At 43.6% G+C, this 18,502-nt stretch overlaps 1 protein-coding gene across 8 annotated transcripts in view; it reads left to right on the top strand.

Moving 5' to 3' along the window:
• Nucleotides 1-18,502, top strand: part of Hydin (HYDIN axonemal central pair apparatus protein) — a 261,224-nt gene that overhangs the window by 194,551 nt on the left and 48,171 nt on the right. For all 8 annotated transcript variants that reach the window (XM_048355151.1, XM_048355155.1, XM_048355153.1 and 5 more), the window contains 10 exons: nucleotides 311-494; nucleotides 1,999-2,140; nucleotides 3,691-3,856; nucleotides 5,280-5,900; nucleotides 8,478-8,699; nucleotides 11,423-11,631; nucleotides 11,853-12,035; nucleotides 13,754-13,873; nucleotides 17,188-17,347; nucleotides 17,452-17,624. In XM_048355151.1, coding sequence (XP_048211108.1) covers nucleotides 311-494; nucleotides 1,999-2,140; nucleotides 3,691-3,856; nucleotides 5,280-5,900; nucleotides 8,478-8,699; nucleotides 11,423-11,631; nucleotides 11,853-12,035; nucleotides 13,754-13,873; nucleotides 17,188-17,347; nucleotides 17,452-17,624 — 2,180 coding nt within the window. The remainder of the gene's footprint in view (nucleotides 1-310; nucleotides 495-1,998; nucleotides 2,141-3,690; nucleotides 3,857-5,279; nucleotides 5,901-8,477; nucleotides 8,700-11,422; nucleotides 11,632-11,852; nucleotides 12,036-13,753; nucleotides 13,874-17,187; nucleotides 17,348-17,451; nucleotides 17,625-18,502) is intronic.

Below are 18,502 nucleotides of genomic sequence, written 5' to 3'. Positions count from 1 at the left end.
TTTTGGTGCCATTTTGGGGACTTGAACTCAATACCTGAGCACTGACCCTTAGCTTTTTGACTCATGGCTGGTGCTCTCACGCCGGTGCTACAGCTCCACTTCCAGATTTTTACGAGTTAAGATTTTTGCTGGCATAAGTCTCACAAACTTTCCTGCTCTCAGGCTAACTTCAAACCACAGTCCTCAGATCTCAGTCTCCTGAACTGCTAGAATTACAGACATGAGCCATCAGCACCTGACTAGACTAGCTATTTTCTTCTTCTCTTTTGTTTCATGACAGTAACTGTCTTGCTCTTTCCAATTATTTCAGCTGAGTGACTGCTACAGAGGAGTGGTATTTGATAGTCTGGATACGCTGTTTGCTCGGAATGCACCTGCCACCCTCCTCTGCCTGCTAAAGGCCATCGGCAGCCGGGAATATATATACTTTCTCAACATGGCCCAGGATTACACAGCCATGAAGGCCCAAGAGAAGGCCAAAAAGGAGCAAGAAGGCAAGAACTCCTGCCTCCCTGGCTATCCTTCCCAAGTCCTAACAGATCTTTCCACAGGGACGTAGACTTCCAAACGTGTTTCTCTGATGTGATTATCTACTGGGCATGGGTGACATTTTTACACTTACTGTCTCATTTAGTACCTTACCCCTACCCTGGGAGGCAGCCAGGGGCTCACATGACTCCTTTGCTATGAAGACTCTGAAACAGAAGCATCCACTTAAAAGGGTAATGAGCAGAACCCAGCCCTCTGACAACAGACACCTTCCTCTTTCTCTCCAAACATCACACCATCGTCTCTCTTATTACACTGGCCTGAGGAGAACTCACCATGGGGGCCATCCTGACTCCAGGGATGCTTTACTTGCTGGTTTGGTTTAAGAAAACTGCATTTCCTTGGAAACTATAGGGACCAGTTAGCTTAAAAAAAAACACAACTCTACATTCTAGTGTTTGACACTATAGGAAATATTTCACATACTTTGGTTTTAAATCTTCACGGTAACCCTGTTAAGATTATTATGCCCGTTTTACAGATGAGGTGAAAAGAAACTCAGAGAGTGCTGGATGCTAGTGGCTCACGACTATAATCCTAGATAGTCAGATAGTCAGGATCTGAAGATCATGGCATAAAGGCAGCTTGGGAAGGAAAGTCCATGACACTCTTATCTCCTGTTAACCACCAAAAAGCCAGAAGTGGAGCTGTGTCTCAAGAAGGAAGGAAGGAAGGAAGGAAGGAAGGAAGGAGGGAGGGAGGGAGGGAGGGAGGGAGGGAGGGAGGGAGGGAGGGAGGGAGGGAGGGAGGGAGGGAGGGAGGAGGGAGGGAAGGAAGGAAGGAAGGAAGGAAGGAAGGAAGGAAGGAAGGAAGGAAGGAAGGAAGGAAGGAAGGAAGGAAGGAAGGAAGGAAGGAAGGAAGGAAGAAAAGAAAAAGCTCAGAGATATTCCCTAGATCCTGAGTTAAACCCCATGATTAGCACACACACAAAAAAAAAGCTCAGAGATTTCAGGAGTCTTGTCTTCTGTCATTGCACCTATGAAAAAAATCAATAACTAAATTAAAAGGTACATATAACAACATAGACAACATAGAGTAATGTTACTGCAATTCTCAACTTGGAAGTAGCCCTGAGATCTGAGGATTGTGGTTTGATGGTAATCATGCTGTCTCTGTGAAGCAGAGCCCTGCCTCTGAGAAGCCTCTGCACCGGCTATACTACTGGCTAATCCACATATGAATCTGGGAGAACCCAAACATTCAGACCTGAGTTTAAATCACATCTGCAAACACTCTTCTGCCATAGAAAATACATCCATGGGTTCTGAGGGTTAGGATGTGAAAACACAACATATTCAGCTGACTGTAGATGGAGCCCCCGTCAGTAGTGGGAATAAAGAAATCCCAGCAAGGATTAGGAATGGCAGCTGTCCGCCTGCCACCTCTCACTGTTACAGCCTGGCTAGGCTGACAGCTTTGACTTCCTTCTTCTCTCTGCTCCCCTCATAGACCGCAAACGCAAGGAAGCTCAGGAGAAAGAGAAGTTACGTCTCCAAAACATGGATGAGGAAGAATATGACGCCTTGACAGAAGAAGAGAAGCTCGCTTTTGACAGGGAGGTGCGGCAGGTTCTCCGAGAAAGGAAAAAGAGGTGGGTACCCAGAGACCCACCTCCCTGCAAGACTAGGAGAGTATATCAGTATCTCTCTTCTCCTCTTCTTCTGGTATTTATACTTTATACCTGTGCCAAGCAAGCATAGGTATTTGGGACCAGTGGGAAGTTTCTAGGGTGCAGTTTCCAGCCCTTATGCTGTCCCACAGTCCCTGCTGGCTTCCTTGTGAAGTGCATGCTGGGAGGGGCTTATCAGCCTGTGTTCCTTAGTGTCCACACTCAGGGCACTCTCTTAACATGGGTGTGATGGCTGCTCCCAGAACTCAGTTTGTTGCCTCACTTCCTAAGACCCCTCTGGGCCTTTGGTGGTGCTGCCTATCCCTCTTGAGGTCTGGCTGCCTCTACTTGTGGTCTTCATTCTGAGCAGTGCTCAGTGAGACTCAGGGCAGACTTCCTACCAGCAAACAGTGTCCCCTCACTGGGCACCCCATGGAAACAACTCAGACCTGTCTACATCAAGAACCCCAGAGACAATGGGCTGCCAGCTCAGACTCTCTCAGACATACAGGTGAGCCATAGTTACACACAGGCCATGGTACATAAGTCTCCTTTGCCCTGAGATCTTCAAACATCCCGCTCCTTGGGATTTCCAACACTGGAAACCCAGAGCTGAAACACTCACCTGCAGTGTAACCCCACTTATTCCTCCCAACTACCAGACTCCTCTCACTGACCTCAAAAGAGTCTTTATGCCCCCATACACACACCCTCCCTTCTGCTTGTACCACTGTAGCAACAGCCATGTCTCTAGAGGCATGACAAGCCTGAATTTGGGTTATAGCAAAGGAAGCTCTTCTTACTCCACACAGCTTCTTTCGAGCATTGACTGCATACACACACTCATACACACACCCATAAACACACACACACGTGTGTGTGTGTAGATTGATGAGTTTGCCTCAGTGAGCAGAGATTCCTAGAGATGAAAGGATAGATGGGTTAGCTATTTTCAGAAATGCTGGCTCACTTCTTACTCATACATGGTGCCCATTGCTTGTTCATCACTTGTTCATTCATGGTGCTCATCTCTGGTACTTAAGTCATGTTAAATACACAACAGTCGGGAAAGGAGAGCAAAGAGAACATGACTTTCAGACCCAGCATCATGGCTCCAAACTAGCCATGATAAGAACTGATATCCAAAATACCATTGTCTGAATAGCAGATGTGACTGTATAAGAGGCTGAGCTACATCTGTGCTAACACTAGAGATATCTTTGAAAGTTATTTTTCAAGGATCAAACTTATTTCTAGTCCTTGTTTTTCTCTTCTATGAAAGAAGATCCAAGTAAATACAATTAATATCTCAATCTAGGCAAACATAACTAAGAGAGTGTTCATCCAAAGATATATGTGGCCCCTTTCCTTCTTTCTTTTCTTTCCTCCTTTTCTCTTCCTTTCCTTCCTTACTTCCTTCTTACTTTTGTTCTTTCTTTCCATGCCTAAGAAAGTTCTCATCTGGCAGTCCCAGGAGGGCAGGGGCTGAGGCTGGAGTTCCTTAACTGTTTCTTCTCTCTGGCTTGATGAAGAGAACTGGAGAGGCTGGCCAGGGAGATGCAAGAAAAGAAGCTACAGCAGGAGCTGGAGCGACAAAAGGAAGAAGATGAGCTGAGACGGAAGAACAAAAAGCCCAAGCAGGGCCCTGTGAAGGAGGAGCCCCCTGCGAAGAAACCACCACCACCACCAAACAAACAGGTAGCATCCTTCAGCTCCTTACCAAATGGCAGGCACAGAGAGGCAACCACTGTAACCCACCAACCAATCCAGCATCTTCCATTCACCAGAAAACTGGTCAACCATGTTTGGATTTTAGTGGTAAGGCAGAAGGTACAATGACCCGGCCCAGCAATGATAAGTACGCACTGCTGGCCTTATGCTTTCTCTGACAACACAGTTTGACATCCCATTCACCCAGCAAGGACCAGAGAGATGAACCTATCCATGGTTCAGAGACAAAGTCACAGTTCCATTTGTGTCTTATCCATCATAGCTTTGCTTTGTCCTCAGCCCCTATCCTGCAAGTTCCTGGATGATACTAATAGGCTGATATTAAAGATTTGCCTCCAGGGAGCCCCAAAATCCCTGGAGACTAGTGTGCTCCTTGACATTAGTCCAGAAAGATGCTACAGAATAGCCTATCATTGCATGCAAGGCCACCAGTCTGTCAGCCTTGCAGGCCTCGCAGTCATATCTCTGCCCATTGTAATATGAAAAGGACCATAGCAGAGAGGTGTGAGAATCTGGTATTGGCAGAGCTGCATCAGCCCTGTGAAGTCTAAGGGTAAAGCTAAAGCCAGACTTCTAGACAAGATGAGGCTGATCCAAGGAGAAGAGTGAGAAGTCATGACAACAGGTAAGTAGATACATGAGCAGAAGCATTAACATCCATGGGTCCCAATCAGAGAGAGTACAGGAAAGAACATGGTCAGCGCATACAAGATGGGCACAAATTGAGGATGCTTATCTGCAAGAAGTGTGTCAGCTCTCAGGTGAGAACAAGAGGGATTGCCTAGGGAGGAATGTGCAGACTGCTGCTACCCTTTCTGTGTGGTGCTGTTTATGGAGGCAGGAGGGAGAATGCAAACAACTGTATCTTGCAATTAACCAAGTTCAATTCTTAATTTGAAAAATCACCCAGAATAATTAGTGCATTAATGATTGATTCTGGAAACTGCTGAAATGTCTAAGTGAGAACTGCTAGGTTTCCCTCTTTTGCTCTCTGCTCAGGTGACTGTGACCTGAGCAAGGATTGTCAACACTTGATTGAACCATGATGTTCCCAGGCTATCCTCAGGACAAAAGAAAAGCAGGTCCCCAAAACTCTAGTTTTCTGGTCCTTCTCCTGTTGGTTCTTTAGAACAGCAGCTTTTGGCCAGGATTGCATGTTAACATCCTTATGAGCCTTTCTCAAAATGAAGAGTGCCAGGGCCCAAGCAGATCTACAACAGGGGAGAGATGAACATGTGGATGACCTTGGTTCTTAGGCACAACCTTAGCACCAAGAGAAACCTGAATTCTGAGGCCTTGTGAAATAAAATGTCCCCTTGCTGTTCCCATCTGCAGATTGTTCACACTTAGTAAATGGTTTTGACCATGGTTTGTGTATTTTGTCTTCTAGGTTCCAGCTGCCACCAAACTCGATACCAAGATGGAGTCAGTAGAAAGGAAAGTTTCTGTCAGGGAGCAAGTACTCTCTGAGAAGGAAGAGCCCAGTAAGAAAAAGAAGCTCACGGGAGATCTCAATATGCCTGGATTTCCTTCTGTTCAGGATCAAGAGGACAGCGAAGGGGACTTCCTAAAGGAAAGTGACAGGCAATTGGCCCAGAAGTTTAAACTCTATGACTTGTGTTTGAAGGATATCCAGACCATCCTCATGTACTGGGACCGGAAGCAAGGAATCCAGATGCCTGCTATAGGGATGGATGAGGTATCCCATGATGCTGATGACCAGCGCCAGGTCCCCTCCAGTGGGCGTCGGGGCCGCAAAGACCGGGAGAGGGAACGCCTGGAGAAGGAGCGGGCTGAGAAGGAGCGCCAGGAGAGGGAGAAGGCGGAGAGGGAGCGCCTGGAGAAGCTTCGGGCCATGGAGGATCGGAGTGATATAGAGGGAGAAGGGGAAGAGGACCATGAGGGGAAGAAGGACCTTGGGGTGCCATTCATCAACATCCAGACTCCGGACTTTGATGGCTCCAGCTGGAAGCAAGCCCTGGAAAATGACCGCCTTCCCAAAGGAGACCAGGTACAGCCTATCCTTCAGGAGAACTAACAGCATAGGTCACCAGACTGTGACAACCGACATTAAAATGTTGCCACATCCCCTTAATTTGACTCATCATTGATGCTCCCTTGGATATAAGACAGTAATGGCTAAAGGAACCTTTGGGCCTTTGGCAATAGAAAATCCATAGAAAGTTCCTCAGGCTACAATTATTTTATCTCTGCTTAAAAAGAAAAATCATTGGTTCAGTTGACATTTTGTTGCCACTACCAGAGCTTGACCTCAGGACTCAAGGCCACCTGCTTTCTTAGCTTACTTGCTTTGCTTAGGTGGTCTTCTGTCATTTGAGCCTCGCCTCCAGCTCTACATTTTGCTGGGTAATTGGGGATGGAGTCTTGTGGACTTTGCTGACTAGTTTGGCTTCCAACCTTGATCCTCCTAAATATGTAGGATTATAGGCATGAGCCACTAGCCTCTGGCATTTGTCCAGTTAATCTTTAGCGATAGCACTGTACATGGATAGCAAGGGGGCGGGGGTGTTTAGATCAAGCAATAGACTCATATACTCCAAAATATCCTCCCACAAGTTTCCCACAGTGACAGGAAATAAGCAATTATTAGATAGCCTTTCACTCCTATAAACAAACATATTATGTTTGCAGAAATATTACGTATGGGGGCTGGGAATATGGCCTAGTGGCAAGAGTGCTTGCCTCGTATACATGAGGCCCTGGGTTCGATTCCTTAGCACCACATATACAGAAAATGGTCAGAAGTGGTGCTGTGGCTCAAGTGGCAGAGTGCTAGCCTTGAGCAAAAAAGAAGCCAGGGACAGTGCTCAGGCCCTGAGTTCACGGCCCAGGACTGGCCAAAAAAAAAAGAAATATTACGTATGCAACATCCCCTTTGGTGGAGGTTTGAGTGAGAGTACTACACTTTTGTCAAGGGACAGTCTTTTTCTGTGAAGGGCCAGAAAGCCAAATTTCAGGCTATATGTTGTACAGTCTTTGTTAGAACTACTGAGCTCAGCCTCAAAATGTAGCCAAATACCAATGCACTACTGACAAGATGCCAAATAGACATGGCCATGTTCCATCTAAGTGTGGGGGGACAGCAGCTCATGCCTGTAATCCTAGCTATTCAGAAGGCTGAGACCTGGAGGACTGTGGTTCAAAGCCAGCCTGGGCAGAAAAATCAGACACACTCTATCTCCAATTAACTAGCACAAAGCCAGGCTAGAGGCATGGCTCAAGTGATGGAGGGCCAGCAGTGAGCAAGAAAGCTAGGCAAGAAAATATATGGTACTGGCAGGCATACACACACACAGCATGCACGCACGCACGCGCACACACACATATATACCTTTTTATTTTTTTTTAAAGCAAACCGGATTTGGGCATAGAGTACAGTTTGCTGACCTCTGGTTCAATTGATCAGGAAGTAGGTACAATTTTATAAGAACAGAGACTATGAGGGATGTTTGGCAGGGATGGGCTGGCAGGGACGGTGGGTAGACCAATGAGATATGGGCTCACACACATTGTGCCATAGTGGTCTCATGCTGGGGCCAAAAGGAGAGGACAGTTGAAGGACAATCTTCATTCAGTTGCATCTAAGGCCAGCCTTAGGGCAAGAATTGTGAATTTTGTTCAGAAATATATATGGGGTTTGAAGAAAAAAAAAGGCCCATAGCCAAGAACATCCTTTTGTCTTGTTTTACACCCTCTACATTCCAGTCAGATTAAATTGTTGCTTGAACCTCTAAGCTCAGATAATTTAATACTGGGTATCAGTGAATCACACAGCTGGGAGGGAACTCCTGCTCCACATTAAATGCCCCCCAGGAGGGAAACACAAAGATGGTGACTTGCTAGTCCTACTGTGCCACTTGGCCCACAGAATGGGGACTCAGATGGGCCAGAATGCTGTAATGACAAAAATTAATCTAGGCATAGTATACTTATTCTAGGGACTTCTACAGACTGGAAAGAAAGTCACTACTAAAATTTTAACCCCATTGCCCTCAAGGTGGCTGGTGTGTTGTGTATCAGAGAAGAATGAAAGAATACCATAACTTTGCTTTTTATCATCTGTTTATTGATTGTTTGAGTATGTGCATATGTGTTTTTTCTATATTTGGCCTGTTCCCATCCTTTATGTTACCTTTGTTAAGAAAGAACATTAAAGCAAAAAAAGGAAAAGTTAGTGTAGGGTCTGAAAATGGATAGAACACTATACGCAGATACCAGATCCTTGAGAGCTACTCCTGTTCAGTTAAACTGATTGGTTAAGTGCTAGGCCTCATGCTGGACTAACCTACTTCCTGTCTTAATGGAATTTGAAGTCCAGTTGCAAAGAGGGACAGCTAAACGATTGCAATAGAGATTAAAGTCTATGAGAAGTAGAAGGGCTTGGGGTCGGAAAGCCCTAACAGAGCTAAACCTGAGGTCCTTTATACCCAAAGTTGCAAGAGAGTCTCTAAGGAACTCTGGAAAAAAGTAGGGGACATGAGCCATCCTTTCTCACCCAAGAAAAGGTTAGGGTTTGCCTGCCCTCTGCATAGGAAATTAACTTAGGTCTTTTTCTTTTCTTTTTAAGATCCTGGACATCTTGGGCCTGGGGTCTTCTGGACCACCCACCCTAGCTCCCGCCCTATTCTCAATCATCTCTTACCCAGTGAAGCGGCCACCCTTGCCAACCACAGATGTCCTGAAGCACTTTGTGTTTGTGCTCCCACCATCTGATGACATCTCCCTGCTAGATGAGAAAAAAGAGCTAGAAACAGATCCAGATCTCGCATCCAGCACCGCTACATCCAAGGTAAAACGGCTGATTCTCCTGGCTTTGGCACCACTTCAGAGGGCAGGGAAGGAAAGGCATACACACACCCTCATGTGGCTCAGCCCTAAGTCTGACATGGTATATGGGTTCCCTGGAAGCATCAAAGCTTCTGACAAGGCCCCAAGTCATACTTTCTTTATATCTGACCACCCCACTACCCAAGAGGAAACTGAACCTGACCACTGCTCCACTTTCAACCTTTCCAAGCCCCAGAGGATAATCTAAGGAACCTGTCACATTACTTCAAAGTCCAACTTCAGGAAAAACAAATAGGCAAAAAAAATTAGCCCTTTTAAAATGATAACTATATGCTGGAGACATGACTTAAGTGTAAGAATGCGTGCCTACCCAGCACAAGGCCTTGAGTTGAAACCTCGGTACCTGCAAAAGGAAAAACAAAATCAGGGAAAGGATAGATTGTTAGAGAAATTACCAAGAGGATGACATTGTCTGAAAAGAAATATACTGTTTATCTGACATATGTAACTGTAACTTCCCCGTACATTACCTTTATAACAACAATCAAAAATTACCAAGGGAGTTCAGATATTTTGGGCACGGTCACTTTTTAAATTTATTTATTTATTTATTGTCAAAGTGATGTACAGAGAGGTTACAGTTTCATATGTAAGACAATGAGTACATTTCTTATCATACTTGTTACCCCTCCCTCATTTTTCTCCCACCTTTCTCCCTCCCTAGTTCCCTCCCCCGTCAAGTTGTACAATTGGTTTACAGCATATTGTCTTCTAAGTATTGCTGTTGCATTGGTCCGCCTTTTACCCTTTGTCTCTCCATTTTTATGTTCCCCTTCCCTTTCCTGGTTCCGATAAATGTATATACAGTATCCAGGGTACCAGAATCAGTTACAGTGACATCAGGGGTAAAACCATGGAGAAGAAAGACAAAAGGAAAAGGCATAATTTTACCTGGTACATTGAAAGTAACAACAACAATGACAAACCATTTATTTCCATAACTTAGAGTTCATTTTGTTTAGCACCATCTTATGTGTTCATATGTACATAACTATTGAGCCATTGCAGTCTTCTGCTAACACTATCCTAGACATGCACTAATTATTACCAATGAGGGGAACCATAGAGTCTACATTTCTTTGTGTCTGGCTCACTTTGCTTAGTGTGATTTTTATCACTTTGTCTGAAAACATATTAAACTAAATTTCAGCAAAGTGCCAATGGCTCATGGCCAGTATTCAAAGCTATTTAAGAGACCAAAATCAGGATTGTGATTCCAGCCCAGCTCAAGCAGATAAGTTCTCAAGATTCTTCTCAATTCATAGCATCGTGGCTCACGTTCTAATTTTATGGGAAACTGAAATTAAAATGATCATGATTCTAAACCAGCTGTGGGCAGAAAAATCCACGAGTCTCTGCCTCAATGGAAGAAGCTGAGCAAATAGTACATGCCTTTCATCCAAGCTAAAGCAGACTGTGAGCTTCCTATTCATGCTTTCTCATAGCTAGGATGACAAGCACACACCACCATGCCCAGCAATTTTTTGTTGAGATGTGAGTCTTACTAACTTTTTTTCCCAAGCTGTCCTTCAACTTTGATCCTGTGATTTCCTTCTGAATAGCTAGGGTTATAGCTGTGAGCCACTGTGCCCAAGTCAGAGAGGAAACTGTTCATATGAACTGCGCGCTAGAGTATTTTGATAAAATTATCATATCTTAGGTGTGATGATAGAATGGTGGTAGTACAGGGAATGTAGGCAAAAGTATTTAGAAGCAAAGACCATCTGTGACATGCATTCTAATGATTCAGAAGAAAACTGAATAATAAAACAAGTATGGTTAAGTGTTACCAACCATTAATGCTAGTTTTTACTGTAAAAGACTTTTAACTTGGAAATTTTTCTTGATCAGTTTTTAAAGTAAAAATGATAAAGGACAATAAATGCAAAAAATAGATTGAGAAACATGGAAATCATAATAGGAAAATTGGACGTTATTTAATTAAACACGTATTTATTTTTTCTTTGAGAACAGTAAGAGATTTGTTTGTTTGTTTCTTGTGCTGGTACTAGGGCTTTTGAACTCAAGGCCTGGTCAGTGTCCCTTAGCTTTTTTCCCCAAGGTTTCTACCACTTGAATCACATTCTACTTCCAGATTTTGGGTGGTTAACTGGAAATGAGAGGCTCACAGACTTCCCTGCCTGGCCTGGCTTCAAACCTCAGTCCCACAGATCTCAGCCTCCTGAGTAGCTACGATTACAGGCGTGAGCCACAGTGCCCAACTAGTAAGAGATTCAAAAATAAATAAATAAATACCATGTAAATCCTAAGAACAAAGAGAAGAGAGAGGGGAGGAATGGGGATAGGCTACGCCAGCAAAACATTCACCATTGGAAGCCAAGTGGACAAGTAGCCTAAGCAATACCAGAGAAGCTGGCAGACCAGCTGGCTATGGTAAGGAACTGCCAGGAGTTGGAATTCAACCTACAAGCCCCTGCCAACTTCCAGTTTGCTCTATGGGGGTTTAAACTGTCTCGTCTTCCAGAACTGATTTCCTGAGTAGGAAAACACTGGCCTTTGTCACTACCCCATGAGGCATGTCCCTCAGGGCCTCAGCATCCAGCCTCTACAGCGCCACCACCTGGCTATGGGCACACCGCAGGCATATCTGTCTTCATTGTGGATTTATGAGTATTCACAACCTTGTGTTCATTTTTAATTTAGACCCAAGAAGAACAGGCCACCTCAGGTAAGGGAGGCAAAGTGAAACAGAAAGAAAAAGCATTAGAACCAGTCCGGGAGCCTCCAAAGGACAAACGTCGAATGGCCTTCAAGAAGGGCCCTACTGGGGGAACTACAGGGGTTCTCCCCCCACTGGCAGACATCGACCAGAACAACTTAAGTGGGCAGCATTCTCAAGAGAAGATTACCAGGTGGGCCCCCCCCCTCAGCAGCCAGGGAGGAGGGATGCTAGAGCCCCAAGTTGGGATACAGCCATCACAGCACCAGTGAGGAAGAGGGCTGTCTCGCCTGTAGGGCCCTAGGGCTCACCATGCCTAACCCTAGAGGACAGAACCTCTCCCAGGAAGCACTCCTGAGACCTCGTGACCAGAAGGAAGCCCTGTCCCTTTAAGAGGCTCTGTGGTCATTTCAGGCTGAATCACTTCCGATGGATCGTGCCAGCCAATGGAGAGGTGACATTGCGAGTACATTTCTCTTCTTCAGACCTTGGGAACTTTGATCAAACATTTAACTTTGAGATCCTTGGAACTCGCCGCCAGTACCAGCTTTACTGTAGGGGTGTCTGCACTTACCCTTACATATGCCAAGATCCAAAGTAAGTATATATATTTATGTCAAAAGAAGAAATCAACAGGTATGTTTTGGTTTTCTCCCATGGTACTCTGAACATGGTAGCTCTTTTACCACCTTTCAACCCTTTTGCTTTAGTTATTGTTCAGGTAAGTTCTTGTATTTTTGCCCAAGACAGGCCTTAGACTGCAATTCTCCTACCTAGTCCTCCTATGTAGCTACAATTATAGGAGTGCACCACCATACCCAGATTATTGATTGATTGAGATAGAGGTCTTAGACTTTGACCCAAAGCCACAGAGATGACATAATACCACAAGGTATTCCCAGGCTGAGATACAATAGAATAAACGTGAAAAGGGTCTTCCTCTAACCAATTAGTTTGTAGTTTGTTTGGTTTTTTTTTTCCAATAGTAGGGTTTGAACTCAAGGCCTCATGCTTACTAGGCTAGCACTCTTAACAATTCAACCATGCCTCCAGCCATGCTTTTTGCTGGTGATTTTGGAGATGAAGTCTAACAAACTTTTCTGCCTGGGCTGACTTTAAGCCACAATCTTCCAGATCTTAGCTTCCTGAGTAGCTAGGATTTACAGGTGTAAGTCATGGGCACTTGGCTAGATTTGCTTATTATCAAGTAAAGTTTTTTTCTTCTTCCTTTTTATTTTTGGTACTGGAAATCAAATTCAAGGCCTTGCTCAGGTGAGAATTCTATCACTTGAGCCACACTTCTCATCCTTTTGTTCTTAATTTGTTTTTTCATGTAATACCTTGCAGATCACTTTGCCTAGCTTGCCTCAAACTATTATCTTCCTACTCCCATTTGGAGCCACAGGCATATACCACCATACCAGGTTATTGTTGAAATAGGGTCTCACTAAATTTTTTTTGCCTGAATTAACCTAAAACCATGAACCACCTGTTTCCACCTCTTGAGTAGCAGGAATTATGGGCATGAACCACCACACTCAACCCACCAATTTCATGTTTATGCTAGGACTTGTATGAAATGAATATGTGATGAATCTGTATGGGAAAGCTTTCTTTCTGAGCTACTGGACACCACTATGTAGTCTATGCATTACCTAAAGGCAGAGCAAGTTCACAAGTATAGTCTATGCATTACCTAAAGGCAGAGCAAGTTCACAAGTAAAATCCTACTGTAGTTTTTACTGGGAGTAATTTTCCAGAAAGATGTTTTGAGAATTTTTATAGCTGCACAAATTAGGTCAGAAGAGCCCAACTCAGTTCTTTTTTTTTTTTTGGCCAATCCTGGGCCTTGGACTCAGGGCCTGAGCACTGTCCCTGGCTTCCTTTTGCTCAAGGCTAGCACTCTGCCACTTGAGCCACAGTGCCACTTCTGGCCGTTTTCTATATATGTGGTGCTGGGGAATTGAACCCAGGGCCTCATGTATACGAGGCAAACTCTCTTGCCACTAGGCCATATCCCCAGCCCCCAACTCAGTTCTAAGAGTCTTCACAAGTTCAGACCATACTATATCTATTACATCTATCTATGCATACATATACTTATATGTGTACATGTGTACATATGTACAATATGACCATACTACATTCTTCTTGGGGGAGCAAAGGAGATAAAGCCTCAATAAAGATCCTCAGATACTGTCTGTAGACATGTGGGTCCTTTTGCTGAACAAGGAGTGTTGGGCTCATGGACATCACACAGTGCCATTGAACATGTGTTCAAGCAGCTTCCCCTCTTCTCTTCCTCCCACATCCAGAATTGTGTTCCCTCAACGGAAGAAAGGCATCAAGTCACATGAAGTCATCTTTAAGAAGTATATTAAAAGCGTGGACAAGTTTTACTTCGGGCCACTGCTTTGTGGGAAAACAAGAGATAAGTAAGTATTGTTTTCTTTTCAAACAGATTTCATACTCCTGGATTTGAGTTAATGAATATCACAAGGAGAGTTTCTCTGTAGACATAGCTTTTACTACTGCAGCATCAATTAGCCCCAAACCACAAATCAGAAGAACTAGCTCTTTGTATCCCACGCTTCTGTTTAAACATCTGCATGAATGAAGTATCACTTTCCCTAAAATGGCCAGATTTCTTAAGAGCTAGGGCAAGAGTTCACTTTGAGATCTGCCCAACCTGAGGTGTTTGGATGATATCTCTAGAAGCCAATTAAAGCAGAGATTAGGGTCCATGGATTGGGTTCACAAATAAAGATCTACCTTCAAGACAACAAAAGTCATGGGTGAAAATGAGGTAGCTTAAGAAGAGAGAGTGTAAAGAAGAGAAGGACCAAAATGGAGCCCCAAAGAACAAGAGGAGAATCTATAAAGGAGGTAAGAAAGATCAGAAAAAGCCAGCATCGTGGATCCATGAAAAAATGTGAAATCAGCTATTTTGAGTACCAAAAAATGGCAGAAAGATGAAGATGTAGACATCCACAGGGGTCAACACCAGGCACCTTATCAAGAATCCTTTGAAGAGTCCAGTAAAGCCCAAGCTAAAATGGGTTCAAGAGTTCATAGGTGGTGAGAAATGAAGACAAGGTATGAGGATAAGTATGGATTTGTGTGAAAGTAATGGAGCTTGAACTCAGGGTCTGGGCACTGTCCCTTACCTTTTTCATTCAAGACTGGCACTCTACCACATGAGCCACACCTACGCTTCCAGTGTTTTACTGGTTAAGAGTCTCATGGACTTTCTTGCCCAGGCTGGCTTCAAATCATGATCCTCAGGGCTTAGCCTCCCCAGTAGCTAGAATTACAGGCATGAGCCACCAACACTCAGATTATGAGGATAATTCTTTGAAAGAACTTGACTGCTAAGGAAGATGGAAGGAAAATGGAAGTCCAAAGAAAGCTATTTGTTGAGGTATTTTTCTCATGTTGTCTGTATGCCAAGTAGAAGGAATAGGCTGGTGGGTTGGGACAACACAACAGATGGTGGGGGCTGGCCTTTTCCAGGAAGAGGAACCATCGTGTCATACCAGGAGGGAGGGCGACAAGATGGCCTCTGCTGAAGGTGTGATTACAGATTAGGTTGAAATGGCAAGAGGGTTCTTGTGCAAACTCTATTGCATCCATAGCAAAATGATAGGAGGTCATTGTCCTGAGAGCGGAAAGAATGAGCAGGGAGAAGCTTGAGATATTGAGGAAATAGAGATGTAAAAAGCACTTTCTGTAAAAGAGAAATCATATTAAAAGAACTGATAAAGACTGTCAGGCAGAATTGGGGCAGAATTTTTAGTGGTATTGTTTCTTTCAGTGCACACAAATTCCTAATGTGTATAGCAAGAAGGTGAGGAGGAAGACAGACCCAAGATTTCTTCTGTCTTCATTCCATAAAGTGTTCACTGTAATAAATAGAGAATGTTTTCTGTTTCTTTGGTGGAATTAACCAGCCATCTTTGTCCTCTACTCCCTTGTCACTTTCAGTTCATTTCCTGAAATGCTGGAGTAGGAAGTGAAAATTAAAAAGTTTGCTGGTGATGGGTCTTGAAGGCCCAACAGAAGGGAAGGGAAAAAGTCAGGTTGCTTGACAGAATATGTAGAGAGGCCCAGGAGTTGGAAGTGTGATGTTTCAGAGAATCATGTACGATATTGGGGATTTTGCTCAGGGAAGAATGCTTGCCTAGGAAGTGCAAGGCCCTAAATTTGTTCCTTAGCGTAACAACAAGAAGCAGAAGCAACAGCAGAAGCATGTATTTAGAATAGCACTAGAATTTACTGGAATGTAAGGTCAGGCAATAGTGAATACAGTGGTCCAAATCAAAATCCAGTTCAAATGGATATTAATTGATTCTTTTGAACCATGTTGAGCTCATCTGAAACCGGGGAGATAACAGTGCCTACCTTACAAATTTGTACAAAATGAACCAGGAAACATGCACAAACTTTTAGCACCATGATTGATGGTAGTAATGATCCATTAGTTCAGCCATTATTCATAAAGAGTTCTCTGACTCTTTGATTCTGATGTGGTCTCTATCATTCTCTCTCATTTCATCTACTACCAGAGCCTACTCTAAACACTTTCAGACTGTTTTCCTGACCTGTGCTCTGACCTCTGATGATGTTCATCATGATTCTTTATACCTTCTCCCTTGGCTTCTTTTCTGTTCATTACCACTAACTGAACATGTTCCAGTGACCCTGGTGGATCCCTCCCTAAAGGTACTGGGAAACAGAAATAATCTAGAAATAGTAAACAAGTCCAGGTGAATTCAAGTAAGAGCAATAACATTCTGGAAAGGTATGAGGAAAGAAGGTAATGAGTCAGGCGCTGGTGGCTCACGCCCGTATATTCCTAGCTACTCAGGAGGCTGAGGATTGCAGTTCAAAGCCAGCCCAAGTAGGAAAGTCCATGAGACTCTTATCTCCAATTAACCACCAGAAAACTAGAAGTGGTACTGTGGTTCAAAGTGGTAGAGTGCTAACCTTGAGCTGAAGAGCACAGGGGCAATGCCCAGGCCCCCACTTCATTTTATTTATTTATTTTTTATTTTATTTTATTATTATTATTATTATTTTGGCCAGTCCTGGGCCTTGGACTCAGGGCCTGAGCACTGTCCCTGGCTTCTTCCCACTCAAGGCTAGCACTCTGCCACCTGAGCCACAGCGCCCCTTCTGGCCGTTTTCCATATATGTGGTGCTGGGGAATCGAACCAAGGGCTTCATGTGTAGGAGGCAAGCACTCTTGCCACTAGGCCATATTCCCAGCCCCCAGGCCCCCTACTTCAAGCCCCATGATCAACCAAAAACAGAAAAAGAAAGGCATTAATGAGGTCATCTCTAATACAAATGGGAAAGGGCAGATGACTCAAAAGATAATCTCTCCTGGTGATAGATTTGCATATTTCTACATATGTTTGAAATAAAAATACCATTCATTAAGTATTTGATTTCTCCATCTGTCCGAAGAGCTTCAGGCATACAATCTCACTTAATATCAAGCACACTTGGTTAGGTGATAATATCTTTTAGGATATTGTCCCCCTAATCTTAGATAAGGCCACCAAGGCTTGTCTGGAAAGGGGTGGGAATGAGGGTCATATCGCAGTGCATAGTAAGTTCACAGCCACAGATCTCGAGTTCTCAGCCATCCTGCCAGTGTCTCAACATAGCCATGCTGCTGTTGAATTGCCTTGTACTTCACAGGCTCCTTATCTACAACCACATCCCTGTTCCTGTCCATTTCCAGGTACAAGTCATCCTTATTCCCAGGTAACATGGAGGTGCTGACAATCCTGAACAACTCCCCAATGGAAGTGGAAGCATTTTTCTGTTTTCAGAATGATACCAAAGCAAGCACCTATTTTCTGGAGCCCATGAACATGATTCTGAAGCCCAATGAGAAGCAGGTACAATGACATGGGAAAAGTCCAATGGGGCAAGGTTTTCTTGGGAAATTCAAGACCTTGGTCTTCTCAGTGTAAATGTATTTGTCTTGTGACTCTTCTATCAGATGCTAAATGTATGGGCCTACCCGACTGCAGTTGGTGTCTTTGAAGACAACATTGTCTGCTGCATCAAGGAGAACCCAGAGCCAGCCATCTTCAAACTACATTGCCAGGGGATTCGCCCAGAACTGGAACTGGAGCCCAGGCAATTACACTTTGAACGACTCTTGCTACACAGGTGAGAATTTTAGATGATGCCAGCACTTGAATGGAATTTAAAGAACATTAAATTCTATGATTGTCACCTGATTTACTGTGGACTTGCCTAGTTTGCACACTGAAAAGTCCTGCATCCTGTGAAACTCCTTGGTCCCAAGCAAACAGGAATAGAACATAACCCTGTGTAGGTCACAGTTTGTTTTAAATACATGAGAATCCCATGCAATGTATGATTCTGGATTGAATCCTTAACTGGGAAAAATTAATAATTAGAACCAAGATAAAATTTGAATATGAAAAGTGGATGAAATGATAGACTGTAGATAGATCTATGTTGTCTCCTTGCTTTATTTTAGCAAATGCTCTTGATCTTAGGAAGTATGTACTCCAGCATTTAGAGGTTCAAAGCACTCTCATCTCCAATTTAACTTTAAAGGTTTTTTAAATGATGTGGGTATAAAAGGGAACATAAAACAAAGAGAACAAAATGAAAAAATGGTGAATATAGATAAACAAACATAGAGGAGGGCTGGGAATATGGCCTAGTGGCAAGAGTGCTTGCCTTGTACACAGAAAGCCCTGGGTTCAATTCCTCAGCACCACATATATAGAAAAAGCCAGAAGTGGCGCTGTGGCTCAAGTGGTAGAGTGCTAGCCTTGAGCAAAAAGATGCCAGGGACAGTGCTCAGGCCCTGAGTTCAAGCCCGAGGGACTGGAAAAAAATAAATTAAATAAAGCAGAACTGTAGAGACATTTTTTACAACTTTTCCATTTTAAATGATGTCATTTACTTATATATAATATATAAATATTTTGAATATATAATATATAAATAAAACAGAAATATAGAGACTTGTTTTACAACTTTTCCATTTTAAATGATGTTATTTATATATG

This window comes from Perognathus longimembris, chromosome 10, assembly GCF_023159225.1.
Source record: "Perognathus longimembris pacificus isolate PPM17 chromosome 10, ASM2315922v1, whole genome shotgun sequence".
In the NCBI taxonomy this organism is placed as follows: Eukaryota; Metazoa; Chordata; class Mammalia; order Rodentia; family Heteromyidae; genus Perognathus; species Perognathus longimembris.
This window is presented reverse-complemented; position numbering and strand designations above follow the sequence as displayed.